General features: G+C 34.5%; 2 protein-coding genes across 2 annotated transcripts; both read right to left on the minus strand.

Moving 5' to 3' along the window:
• Positions 1-1,916: 1,916 nt before the first annotated feature.
• On the minus strand, positions 1,917-4,583 carry LOC131426341 (zinc finger protein 728-like). Its single transcript, XM_058588998.1, has 2 exons — positions 4,446-4,583; positions 1,917-4,362 (listed from the first exon to the last, which is right to left on the minus strand). Exon 2 carries the CDS (start codon positions 4,356-4,358, stop codon positions 2,499-2,501), a length of 1,860 nt encoding a protein of 619 aa, XP_058444981.1. The 5' UTR covers positions 4,359-4,362; positions 4,446-4,583; the 3' UTR covers positions 1,917-2,498.
• Positions 4,584-11,936: 7,353 nt separating this feature from the next.
• LOC131426344 (putative zinc finger protein 66) lies at positions 11,937-13,945 on the minus strand. Its single transcript, XM_058589002.1, has 2 exons — positions 13,743-13,945; positions 11,937-13,652 (listed from the first exon to the last, which is right to left on the minus strand). Exon 2 carries the CDS (start codon positions 13,358-13,360, stop codon positions 12,185-12,187), a length of 1,176 nt encoding a protein of 391 aa, XP_058444985.1. The 5' UTR covers positions 13,361-13,652; positions 13,743-13,945; the 3' UTR covers positions 11,937-12,184.
• Between the last annotated feature and the right edge of the window lie 698 nt (positions 13,946-14,643).

A 14,643-nucleotide genomic window follows, 5' to 3' on the forward strand; every position in this document is an offset into this window, starting at 1 on the left:
GTATACACTGAGCTAAATTTTCTTTTTCACATTATATGATATTCTAATGATTTTGCACTATTGGCACTTCCAATAATAGTTACAAGATGTGTTCAACATCATGTCAAATATATGAGATAATCTCATGAAATATAAAACTCTTCTTAACGTTATTTTTATAGGATTTCCATATAACGAATGAAATTTCCAGTCTGAGTCAAATTGATTGGCGCGTCTTATAACCATTACAAGATATCCGCACAACAAACATTGGAACAATTTATGAAGCGCATATAATATTCACTTCGATTTTATTTAGATAGGTTCATATATACCATATGACTAGTTTAAAAAAAATTTATATATATATATATATATATATATATATATATATATATATATATATATATATATATATATATATATATATATATATATATATATATATATATATATATATATATATATATATATATATATATATATATATATATATATATATATATATATATATACATATATATATATATATATATATATATATATATATATATATATATATATATATATATATATATATATACATATATATATATATATATATATATATATATATATATATATATATATATATATATATATATATATATATATATATATATATATATATATATATATATATATATATATATATATATATATATATATATATATATATATATATATATATATATATATATATATATATACATAACTTTCAATAGAGCTCATACGAATAGCAGATAATCACCAACTACTACTTTTCTTTGAGGATTCAAGCTTTTCTAGTATTCCGTTCGGTAAGGGAGCACCTCATGATATTTGCGAAAAAGAAGTGAGATCCCGAGATTGAAAATAAGAATGAATTTTACTAGACAGATAGAGTAATGAAATGTACCGGATATAAATTTCATGGTCCGTTAACGCATATCCTTGAACGAAGTTGGATGAGCTGTCTTGTCAGCGATTTAAAATTACATTGAGATGCGGAACTTCCTGAAAAAAATGGTCTGGAGCAGTTGATGAATATCGGAGACACAACTATTTCTTCGGCTTCAAGCAGTACGATTCACGACTTCCATCGGATTTCCATATAAATTATATGGGATATTTTTATAACTTCCATTATGATAACGTCCATTTAGATTTGACGTACACATTAAATAAAGATTATAAGTTTCCATATAATTTCTATGAATTATATTCTGCATATGATTCATATGACAAATCTAATGAATATAAATAAGATTTTCATTTCAGTGAAGAAATGAACACAGTCTAGATTACAGACAGGGTGTTTTTGATAGGGTAACGTGGCGCCATCGTGACACATGTGAGTACTGTTCCAATTAAAGGAAGATTCGAAATGACCGTTAAAATGATTAGAGAATTCAATTTGAGTGTCCTATCTGTTAGTCAGTAAACAAACCGCCGATAGCTTTTAAAAACGAATTTGATGCTCTTCTGATTAAATTTGACTCTTTTGAAACCTTTTAAAAGCAAAGTTAGACATTTTTATAGGCGCAATATTATTTTTGTATGAGTATCATTCACCTACTAGGTGCTAAAAATTCATGAGGCAGCCAAAACTATGCGGACTTAACAGAAAAATATTTTCTACAGCAAGGTTCGGCTTATCATTATCATTGCCTTGCGGAGAGCATCATTTCGCTAATTTTTCTTCCACAAGAGATTTATTGCAATTTCGACGTATATTGTGTCCGATAAAATTATGAAATTTTTTGATAAGTTGCACAATTGTTATAATTACTCCCGTTTTACATGACGATATGAAAATTTTTGCAGGACTTCTATACATATCATGCATATGCATATCAGTCCTATATGGAAAATCGGCATGTCGAGAAAAAGACGATCAAAATTTTATTTCCAATTTTTTTTAATTATTGTCCTACGTAATACTAAATCATAGTATTATTACATGAAGTATCACACCTTTGCTCTTCCACTGTTCTGAATGGGACTGATATGCGGGTACTTTGCATATGAGACAGACATGAGTTGATGTTTTTTTTTCACATTTTACTGAACAAACCCTTAACTTTTTGGGCAATTTCTGAGAGTATATTGAGGATAGATTTCCTTCATCAAGCTAATTGAAAATTGGCGAAAATCGATAAAGGGACCGATATGCGAGTATGGCCAGTATAACTGCTAGTGAAACATGAACAAGTTGGTGGTTTGCTGCACAATTGTTTTAGATGTTCCTCAAGTTGTTCTACAATTTTTGATTGATTTTTTCGGTAGTATTGTTACTTATGATTGCGAAAATGTAGCTTCACGTAATTATGCCGATTACATTGAAATCGTGGTCTTTCAAAACTAAGCTGATTTTGAATCCCTGGCCATATACATCACACTGATGCCGTGTTGCGAAGCATGTGGTCGTGAATTAACCTGTGCATGGACAGATAAGACATAGCCGCGAAACCTTTTCCACATACGGTGCATTTGTAAGGTCACTCTCCTGTATGATTGCTTTTGTGGTCTTTCAAGCGTAATCTGGTCACGAATCCTTTGCCGCATATATCACAGTTATATTTGTAACTATTTTCATGAATAGACATATGTCTGGTTAGGAAAGACTGAACAACGAAATCTTTTCCACATACGGCGCATTTGTAAGGTCGCTCGCTTGCGTGGTGACGCATGTGTAGAGTAAGATTTTGTTTACCTTGAAAATCTTTTCCACATACGTCGCATTTGTACGGTCGCTCGCCTGTATGTGTGTTTTCATGGTCTTTCAAGAGTGATCTGGTTTGGAATCCCTTGCCACACACATCACACTCATGCCTATAATCATTCGTGTGAGTAAGCATGTGTTTAGTTAGGTAAGCCATAACGACAAAATCTTTTCCACATACGGTACATTTGTACGGTCGCTCGCTTGTGTGAAGTTGCTTGTGTAGAGTAAGATTTAGTTTACCGTGAAAATCTTTTCCACACACAGTGCATTTGTAAGGCCGTTCACCTGTGTGACTATGTTCGTGGTCTTTCAAAAGTGATTTGGTGATGAATCCTTTGCCGCACACATCACACTTATGCTCGTAACCATTCACGTGAATTTTCATGTGTCTGCTAAGTTCATATTTAGTACTATAATCTTTCTCGCATATGCTGCATTTAAACTTCTCGTTCGTATGAATACGTTTGTGTCTCGTGAGGTTAGAACCATCATTAAAGGCTTTGCCACACATTTCGCACTTATATTTGTTCTCATTTTGGTGAATAGACATGTGTTTAATTAAAGAACCCTTAATTACAAAATCTTTCCCACATACGGTACATTTGAACGGTCGCTCTCCTGTATGAAGACGTTGATGATCTTTCAAGGGTGTTCTGTCCACAAATCCTTTGCCACACACGTCACACTCATACTTATATTCATCCGTGTGAGTAAGCATGTGTTTAGTTAGGTAAGCCCTAATGGCGAAATCTTTCCCACATAGGGTGCATTTGTGCGGTCGCTCGATTGTGTGAATTTTCATGTGTAAAGAAAGTTTTGTTTTATGATTGAAGTCCTTTCCACATATGGTGCATTTGTATGGCCGTTCACCTGTGTGACTAAATTCGTGGTCTTTCAAAACAGATTTGCAGTTGAATCCTTTGCCGCACACATCACACTTATGCTTGTAACCATCTACATGAATTTTCATGTGTCTGCTGAGATACTTATTAAAATACTTTTTCCCACATATGCTACATTTAAATTTCTCCTTCGTATGTATGCGTTTGTGTTTCGTGAAGTAAACATCTTCATTAAAGGTTTTGCCACACACTTCGCACTTATATTTGTACACACTTTGGTGAATAGACATATGTTTAGTTAGGCAACGCTTAATAGAAAATTCTTTTCCGCATACACTGCATTTGTGCGAACGCTGGCCCGTGTGAATGTGCATGTGTTGAACAAGCATCACTTTGGACGAGAACTTTTTTTCGCATGCAGTGCAATTGTACGGACGCTCACCAGTGTGAATATTTGTGTGGTCCTTTAATTTCTGATAATACAGGAATTCTTTGCCACACACATCACACTTAAATTGTTGGTCTTCAGTATGAACGATCATGTGCTTGTTCAGAGCTTTCTTCATTGAAAATTGTTCCCCGCAAAGTTCGCAACTATAATCCGGTTTCTCTTTAGGTACTAAGGCGTCTTCATGAAGATCACTTTTCTGTGTAAATTGCTCGTCACAAATCTGATATTCTAGTTTTATGGAAGAATCGATTGTTGAAGCGGACGATGGAGAAAAGACTTCAGGATTGTTTTCTGATTCTTCCTCTTTTTGTATTCCATCTCGTTCGAAGCTGAATTCCATTTTACTACAAATAAAAAAATATGGTTAAGTACATCAGCTTCAAAGATCAAAAACAGCAACGACGACAGAACATGATAATTGACTCACCTTCGTGTGATTTTATTCAATTTACAATATAATCATTTACTTTTTAGCTATAAATCGTATAAATCGGCTTGATGTTGTCATTTATTGTGTTGTATTTTGTTTGCTTTTGACTTGAGGATCGTAGCCTCATATCCGTCACTGACTGCCCTCTGGTAATTTTCGTGTGTGATGTTGGTATGCAGCTTCATTATTGTTTATTTTACCATTTTCTATATGAGAGAGGCAACAAGCTCTTTTCGAACAAACCCAATATAAATATAACTCTTGTCTAGTATTCTCTGCAAAACAAGTAATTTGACCTCTTTTTGAAAAAGTGGTTTGTTATAGTTTGATTATATTCCATCGAAATCATTTCCTTATAGTCCAATCCACGTGCGAATGTGTTGGTGTGGCTATTCTTAGCAGTTGAAAGGTTAATGCTAGTGTGAGTGTGTCGAAATAACCCAGTGAATTTTGTCGAGCCGCATCGTGCCAATTATTGAAGACATATATGCAATAAAAAACACTGCAATGCCAAGAGAACAGTTGAGAAAGACATAAAATCGTTCATGAAACTCTATATCACGTAATGGTACTGTCTTCTACTTGGTTCATTAGTCCATAGCTTACGAAATCCTATATGCATTTTTCGCAGTGTATGATTATGAGTCAAAAATGTTTTTCCTCAGTGTAAAATTGAACCCACAACAAACTTTGACTTCGGCTCGCACACATTCGAATTTCGTATATGAATAGATCTGCGCACTCTGCATCGGTGTGAGTAACTGAGACGTCAAATTGCTCAATGTTGGTGCAACCGCATGAAGAAAGATGTGAACACTGCTTAAACACAGCATTTGACAGCGAACTAGAACCAAAAGAACCAACCTAACCTTTCTATATGAGAAAGGCAAAAAACAATTGAAAATCATCCAAACAGAGACCATACCTAATAAAGGGTGATTTTTTAAGAGCTTGAGAACTTTTTTAAACAATAAAACGCATAAAATTTGCAAAATCTCATCGGTTCTTTATTTTAAACGTTAGATTGGTACATGACATTTACTTTTTGAAGATAATTTCATCTGCCACAACGTCGAATTTTCAGTGAATGGGCCCTAGAAAAGTTGGCAGAAAATCCGCTTTTTTATCGACAAATTTTGTTCAGCGATGAGGCTCATTTCTGGTTGAATGGCTACGTAAATAAGCAAAATTGCCGCATTTGGAGTGAAGAGCAACCAGAAGCCGTTCAAGAACTGCCCATGCATCCCGAAAAATGCACTGTTTGGTGTGGTTTGTACGCTGGTGGAATCATTGGACCGTATTTTTTCAAAGATGCTGTTGGACGCAACGTTACAGTGAATGGCGATCGCTATCGTTCGATGCTAACAAACTTTTTGTTGCCAAAAATGGAAGAACTGAACTTGGTTGACATGTGGTTTCAACAAGATGGCGCTACATGCCACACAGCTCGCGATTCTATGGCCATTTTGAGGGAAAACTTCGGAGAACAATTCATCTCAAGAAATGGACCGGTAAGTTGGCCACCAAGATCATGCGATTTGACGCCTTTAGACTATTTTTTGTGGGGCTACGTCAAGTCTAAAGTCTACAGAAATAAGCCAGTAACTATTCCAGCTTTGGAAGACAACATTTCCGAAGAAATTCGGGCCATTCCGGCCGAAATGCTCGAAAAAGTTGCCCAAAATTGGACTTTCCGAATGGACCACCTAAGACGCAGCCGCGGTCAACATTTAAATGAAATTATCTTCAAAAAGTAAATGTCATGTACCAATCTAACGTTTAAAATAAAGAACCGATGAGATTTTGCAAATTTTATGCGTTTTATTGTTTAAAAAAGTTCTCAAGCTCTTAAAAAATCACCCTTTACAAATTCAATATTTCGAACATGAATCGTTAGGACCAGGCGCGTACACAGGGGGGGGGGGGTTTAGGGGTTCAAACCCCCCCCGAAATAAAAAAATTATAACCCATGGGAAACATTGTGATATAAATTGTACATGTGTTGATTTATCTCCATGTTCTAAACCCCCCCCCCCCCCCCCCGAAAATTTTCTCTGGCTACGCGCCTGGTTAGGACTTTTTATGGATGCAAACAATGCATACTAACGTGAGAACACTGATCTAATAAAAACATTTTTTTTTTATTCCGAAAGTGTTTCAATATTTTGATAAAAATAAGCAATACTTTACTTTTGCGTTCCTATCAATTCCTTGACAAACAATTTCACAGTAAGTTCATTTTGAAAAATTAGTTTTGAATGAACGAACTCTAGTTGAAGTTAATTATTTTTAGCGCTTTGAATCTACAAACTTTTTAGTTGAAATAAGTGAAACGTTTTTGTTTGTTATAATCACATATTTTTGTTTGTTTTTAAGAATAAAATGATTTCTTTGAAACTAATTTGCAAGGTAATTTTTGAAATAGAAACTATCATAAAACAAATTAAAAAATCTACTAACAATTTAGTTATTTCAAACATGCTTTATTTCTCTGCGTGCTGTATGAATGTTTTCATGGTCTTTCAAAAGTGAACTGCTTACGAATCCTTTGCCGCATACATCACATTTATGTTTGTAACTATTTTCATGAATAGACATATGTCTGGTTAGGAAAGACTGAAGGACAAAATCTTTTCCACATACGGAGCACTTATAAGGTCGCTCGCTTGCGTGGTGGCGCATGTGTTGAGTAAGATTTAGTTTACTTTGAAAATCTTTTCCACATACTGTACATTTGTATGGTCGCTCGCCTGTATGACTGTGTTTATGGTCTTTCAAGAGCGATCTGCTTAAGAATCCTTTACCACACACATCACACTCATGCCTATAATCATTCGTGTGAGTAAGCATGTGTTTAGTTAGGTAAACCATAACGACGAAGTCTTTTCCACATACGGTGCATTTGTACGGTCGCTCGCTTGTGTGAAGTTGCATGTGCACAGAAAGTTTTATTTTACGATGAAACTCTTTTCCACATACAGTGCATTTGTAAGGCCGTTCACCTGTGTGACTATGTTCGTGGTCTTTTAAAAGTGATTTGGTGATGAATCCTTTGCCGCACACATCACACTTATGCTCGTAATTATTTACATGAATTTTCATGTGTATGCCGAGTACATACTTAGTGGTAAACTCTTTTTCGCATATAGTGCATTTAAACCTCTCGTTTGTATGAATGCGTTTGTGTTTCGTTAGGTTAGAACCATCATTAAATGATTTGCCACACACTTCGCAATTATATTTGTATTCACTTTGGTGAATAGACATGTGTTTAGTTAAGTAACCCTTAATAGCAAATTCTTTTTCGCATACAACGCATTTGTACAATCGCTGGCTTGTGTGAATGTGCATGTGTTTCAAAAGCATCATTTTAGACAAGAATTTCTTTTCGCATGCAGTGCAATTGTACGGGCGCTCTCCAGTGTGAACATTTGTGTGGTCCTTTAATCGCTGGTAATACCGGAATCCTTTGCCACACACATTACACTTAAATTGTTTGTCTTCAGTATGAATGATCGTATGCTTGTTCAGGGCTTTTTTCATTGAAAATTGTTCCCCGCAAATTTCGCACCTATAAACCTGTTCCCCTTCAGGTACGTCGATATGAATATTATTTTTCTTTTTGAATTCCTCATCACAAATCTGATATTCGAGTTTTATTTGAGAATCGATTGCTGGAGCGGACGAAGGGGAAAAGGCTGCGGGACTGTTTTCTGGTTCTTCCTTTTTTAGTATCCCATTTCGTGAAAGGCAAAATTCCATTTTACTGAAATAAAAAAATATATGTTTAAAATACGTAAGCTACATATAACAAGATCAGCAACTACGACAGAACATGATAATGTACTAACCTGCGTAATATTTTAGTCAAAATACAAGAAACGTTTGCTTTTCGCTCTGAATTGGTTGGATACCTAGATAAATCATTATCAGAGTACGTTGTGTACTAAGACAAGACCTGACATCTGGGTGGGCTGCTTTTGTTCCAAAATGGACCAGTTCCTGATTGGCTGATTTTGATGTTGCTACCTGCACATTGTGAAAAGAAAAAACTTTTGCAGGGTACGCGAGCAATGATACCAAGTATAAAGAAAATCAGAAAACAAGTTTATCAAAATGTATAATTTTAGCTCACCAATGAAAATGAAAATTTTCGGAGAATGTTTCACTTTTTTCAATCTCATTGGTAATAAATGTTTATAGTGGCAGCCCAGTGTAATTAAAATAGACATCAAGCCGTTTTTCTTTTTAGCGAAATAAAGTGTAATCAAAAAAGATTTGTTAAATTAGTGTAAACTCGAAAGTGTGTTCAGTTTTAGGAGAAGAATGACCTGTTGTGTTCCACACTGTGGTCGCACTAAGCATTTCTATCCAAACCTGACTTTTTCCGGTTTCCAAAAGTTCCGGTAATACGCCAACAATGGATTCGATTTTGCGTTCAACATGAGATATTTCGTCATCGAAACTAAATTAATTGTTTTTAAGCATTAATATATAATAAAGAAATGCATTCACCAACACATTTTTCATGTTCATTTCAAATCAAAAACCTAAAGTCTGAAAATTTAAATGTAATATTTTTCCTATCATAGTTAATAAAAAATCTGTAAATATGGCTACACTGTAGCCAATACGTTGATATTTATTCCACAGGGCGAAAATGACGAGAAGGATGATTCGGAAGGAAGAATAAGAAGCCAGTTGTCAGGTCTTGTCTTAGGTTGTGTACATTTGGATGTGTTTTCAAATGGGCTAGGGATGTCGTAAGGCCGATCGATTAATTGAGTAATCGATTAGGAACCTAAATAATCGAGTAATATTTAATCGATTAGTTTAAAACTAATATTCGATTACAAAACTAATCGAACAATTTGAAAAATTCAATAACAGTGATCGAATAATTAATCGAGTAATCGAATAATAACCCAGATAATCGAGTAAAATTTAATCGAATAGTTTGAAAAATATAATCAATTGATGAATAATCGAGTAATTCGAAAAATCCGACATCCCTATAATGGGCCTACAAGCAGAGTTGCCAATATTTCAGATTCAAAGTCACTAACAAACCAGATCATTTGCCAGATTTTGCAGATAACATTTGATTTTGTGATATTATTGTACCAGTTTTGTAAGCCCTAATTTGAATTAATCATTAAAAATCACCTAATAGTATCACCAAATATTTGTACTGTTCAAATAAATAAAACTGAACTAGCAATATATAAAAATTCCAGGTGCTGAATTTACTCTTATAAAGTCCAGATTCAAACTTTGAAACTGACTTAAATTATGCATCTAGAACTGGAACACTCCTGAACATGTCCTACACTCAAATAAAAATTCACGTTCGATTCACTTGAAAAATCACATAAACTGGTTTCAAATGTCAAATTGAATATTTTACGAAAATGAATGTTATACGAACATCCTCTAAAATGAATAGAGTCATCACATAAGGTTTACGTGAATTTACCAAACGTCAAACAATCTACGTGAATTTCCAGTGTGAAAAACTCGATTTTGAAAATGGCGAACAGTGGCCCTCAAAGTGTGAGTATTGTAAATATTTGCGAGAAAGTTATTTAATTGCAATTTTTTACTACATCGATCGCTTCATCCCAGTATGAAAGTTTCCATGTGTTCGACTGAACCGAGTGCCTGTGTGAGTCCGGAAATGTGCCCGCTACTGCCGTATGCTTCAAACAGGCCGTTGGTCCACCGAAAAACGAGTTCAAAATCGGTATGAAACTAGAGACACTGGACCCATGTAATGGGATCTCAACCTGCATCGGTAATGTTGTGGGAGTTCTCGGATCTCGACTTCGGCTTCGGTTGGATGGCAGTGACAACATGTCGATTCGAGATCCGACGACGTTATTAGTTGCATTTTATTTTTATTTTCCTTTTTATTTTTTTTTAAATTGCTGATTTTCTAGAATAAATGTTTTTTTTCATGGCATTTTTCAATTTTTAGATTCATATAAAAATCTGAAATCTGCCTTTTGACTTCAACCAATGTATAAAATAGTGATTCTTTGGTATCTAAATTTGATATGAACTGATAGATAAATGTGATATGAGCAGTACATTACATTTTACCTATGAAACACGTAACTTTTACTGGATTATGCATTAAACAGCTTTTAAATGCCAGTCTATTAAAACCTACGTGAAAAGTAGGGTGGAAAATAATTTTCACGTAACTATAACATGATTATTATTTTGATTGTATATATACACTCAAAATAAAAATCACTTAGTATTCAAATGCAAAAACATTGCACGTAAAAGTTACTTTTTCTATATATAAAAGTCATATGTGCCACATAATAAAAATCATTGTTGATAACACGTATGTTTTATGTGAATTTCACTTACCTATTATTGGAATGTCACATGTGTCTTATTTGAAATTCATGTATTGATTATATGAATTTCATTCAACTTCCATGTGTTTTTCTAATGGTAATCAAACGCTAATCTTTTGACTTATTTTCAGTACGGCTGGTATTTATTATATGAAATTATTTCACGTTTTCTTTGTGTGAGATATATAATTGAGTGCGTTTTACTTATTTTTATAATAACAAATATCTAAGCAAAATTAAATGTTATTATTCCTTACACACTGTTGCGTCCATATCAAATTTGCGTTCCGTTGCATATATGAAGCGAAAATGTCGCTGTTGTCCGACCGTCCTGTTCACAGTTGAGCCTATTTCGCATTCTAAAAAATGTTGAGTATATTATTTTCATTATGTTCTTCGATAACTCGTATAAACTTACGCACAAAAACTCAAGCAAACAACTTGCAATTCTAAATCTGCGAGCACTCTCGTCTATGTTACTTGCCACCATTTTCAATTCGAACATTTTTTCACAGCTTACAATCACGTAATTTATATGTGATTTACACATGAAATGAAATCTGCTTACGTGCTTCACACATAAGGTGCAAGTGCTGTATACTTAAAAGTGATCGAGATTTAAATTAAGAATTATAAATGAACATATAAATGTACATGCTGCATATGAATATAATGTGATAGGCATTTTTCAATAAGCATGTGATTTTTCACATAAAACCAATGGGTGATTTTGGCTCAGTGTAAGGACATATTCAATAGTGTCCTACACTCTCATTGAACATAACTCAAAATTGAGTGACACATCACTCAAATTCATAAAAAGTACACGTACTCTAAACTTGAATTATCACCTATCTATTCATTTTTGCGTTATGACACATGTGTTCAGGGTTACAGGATGTAATACTTTTCAGGTCAAGTGTGACTTGCAATAAGGGAAACTTCATGTCCGGCATTCTGATGTTCTACCGTAGCATTTATTGACATCCAATTAATTTTCCAAATACAAAAAAAAAAGAAGGAAACACAAATACCTTTTATTCTCATAACGCCCGCACAAGTCATGTTATACTAAAACTACGATGAAACACATAAAATAGTTATAGTAATAATTCTTATTTTATCTATAAATCCACCAGAAAAATGAAATCGCATGTTTGAAAACGAGAACTGTTAAGGATAATTGCAGACACAGACAGAAAAGTTTGAGAAAGCGTAAATCTATTGATGTGTTTTGCATCATTAAAGTATACGCATTTTGCAAATTAAACATAAACTATTTAAAACTATCATTCCTATTAAGTCCAATTTATTTCTCATTTATGTTGGTAATTACAGAGACATCCAATTAAAAAAAAGCGTTTGTCACACTGCTGCTGTGTGACTAAGCATGTGTTCGTGAATTAACCTGTGTCTGGAAAAGTAGGACTTGGTCGCGAAATCTTTTCCACATACGTCGCATTTGTACGGTCGCTCGCCTGTATGACTGTGTTTGTGGTCTTTCAAAAGTGATTTGCAACTGAATCCTTTGCCGCAAACATCACACTTATGCTCGTAATCATTCGTGTGAGTGCGCATATGTTTAGTTAGGTAACGCATAATGGCGAAGTCTTTACCACATACGGTGCATTTGAACGATCGCTCGCTTGTATGAACTTGCATGTGTACAGAAAGATTTCTTTTCTGATGAAAGGCTTTTCCACATACAGTACATTTATAAGGCCGTTCATCTGTGTGACTGTGTTCGTGGTCTTCCAAAAGTGATTTGGTGATGAATCCTTTGCCGCACACATCGCACTTATGCTCATAATCACCCACGTGAGTTTTCATGTGTTTGTTGAGTTCATACTTAGTGGTATAATCTTTCTCGCATAAGCTGCATTTAAACTTCTCGTTCGTATGAATGCGTGTGTGTCTCGCGAGGCTAGCTCCATCATTGAAGCCTTTGCCACACACTTCGCAATTATATTTGTACTCACTTTGGTGAATAGACATGTGTTTAGTTGAAGAGCTCTTTGTTGCAAATTTTTTTCCACATACACTGCATTTGAACGGTCGCTCTCCTGTATGAAGACGTTTATGAACTTTCAGGAGTGTTCGGTCCACAAATCCTTTGCCACACACGTCACACTCATGCTTATAATCATCTGTGTGAATACGCATGTGTCTGGATAGGTAAACCATAACGACGAAATCTTTTCCACATACAGTGCATTTGTAAGGCCGTTCACCTGTGTGACTATTTTCGTGGTCTTTCAAAACAGATTTGCAGTTGAATCCTTTGCCGCACACCTCACACTTATGTTCGTAATCATCCAAATGAATTTTCATGTGTCTCCTGAGATGATACTTATTGGAAAAATCTTTCTCGCATATAATGCATTTGAACTTCTCGTTCGCATGAATGCATTTGTGTCTCGCGAAGTAAACATCACCATTAAAGGCTTTGCCACACACTTCGCACTTATATTTGTACACGCTGTGGTGAATAGACATGTGTTCAGTTAAGTAACGCTTAATAGAAAATTCTTTACCACACATTACACTTAAATTGTTGGTCTTCAGTATTAACAAATATATGCTTGTTCAGGACTTTCTTCAATGAAAATTGTTCCCCGTTAATTTCACAACTATAATCCTGTTCCCCTTTAGGTACTAAGCCGTCTTTATGAAGATCACTTTTTTGTGTGAATCCCTTATCACAAAAATCTGATATTCGAGTTTCATTGGGGAGTCGATTGTTGTAGCGGACGATGGGGAAAAGGCTACAGGACTGTATTTTGGTTCTCCCATTGTTAGTGTCCCATCTTGTGCAAGGCAAAATTCCATTTAACTGAAATAAAACAAATGTTTAGCATTTTAACATACGAAAGCTGCAAATATCAAGATCAGTAACTACGACAGAACATAATAATTGACTCACCTTCGTGTGGTTTTTTACTGTTTTTTATTCGATTTCCAATTAAAACGATCGCTTTACGCTCAAAATCGGCTTGACGTTTTGTATTGTAGGCAGAGATGCCATTTATACAGATTTATCTGTATTATACAGATTTTTACATGCTCATACAGATTTAATACAGAGTACAGATTTTATACAGATTTCCTCAATTTAATACAGATTTATACAGATCTCATAAAAAAGTAAGGAAGAAAAGAATTAACTTTTCTGTCTATCTTTTAGTATTTGATTCCCGTGACGATATAAAAGTCTATCAATCAACGGACAAATCACAAATTAATATGGAAATCTGTGAAATCCATTTATATTATAATTTGAAACCAATTTGAACTGATATTAATTTTTTTTGCAATGACTTAGTGGAAACATATATTGGAGGAGCCAAATGAATGAAAATCTAACCGAAAAGATGATTTATTGGAAAAAGATACGCTCAGAGACAGTACTTTATTCAAGGAAGTAATGGCAAAGATAAATAATAAAGACATGTACGTGCTTATAAATATTTTTAAAAAATGTGGTTCGTTCCCGGTACCTTCTGAAATGACCGCACTCACTGCTTGGTGGAGCGCGAGATTGATTGCATTGTTATCATTTCAACCAAAGTGTGCCATAAAATCTCAATATATACAAATGAGCTACCGAATCGAACGAGTTCTCACGGTTTGACATTTGCATTATGGATGTATGATGGGAACTCAGCAGTGCAACCAATTTATCACCATTGGTGCCAGTTTCACGGAGGACCGTAGATGTGCACCAAAAAAAGATCGTGACTGTCATGTCTGGAAATTCGTTTGTGGTAATGGCATCATGAAACTTTACTGTCAAACTGAGAGTTGTATGAACCGACTTGACGTTG

This window comes from Malaya genurostris, chromosome 1 (genome assembly GCF_030247185.1).
Source record: "Malaya genurostris strain Urasoe2022 chromosome 1, Malgen_1.1, whole genome shotgun sequence".
NCBI lineage: Eukaryota > Metazoa > Arthropoda > Insecta > Diptera > Culicidae > Malaya > Malaya genurostris.

Excerpts from the sequence above, each read along its gene's own strand:
- LOC131426344 (XM_058589002.1), bottom strand. The coding sequence starts at position 13,360 with ATGTGTGGTAAAGAATTTTCTATTAAGCGTTACTTAACTGAACACATG.
- LOC131426341 (XM_058588998.1), bottom strand. The coding sequence starts at position 4,358 with ATGGAATTCAGCTTCGAACGAGATGGAATACAAAAAGAGGAAGAATCA.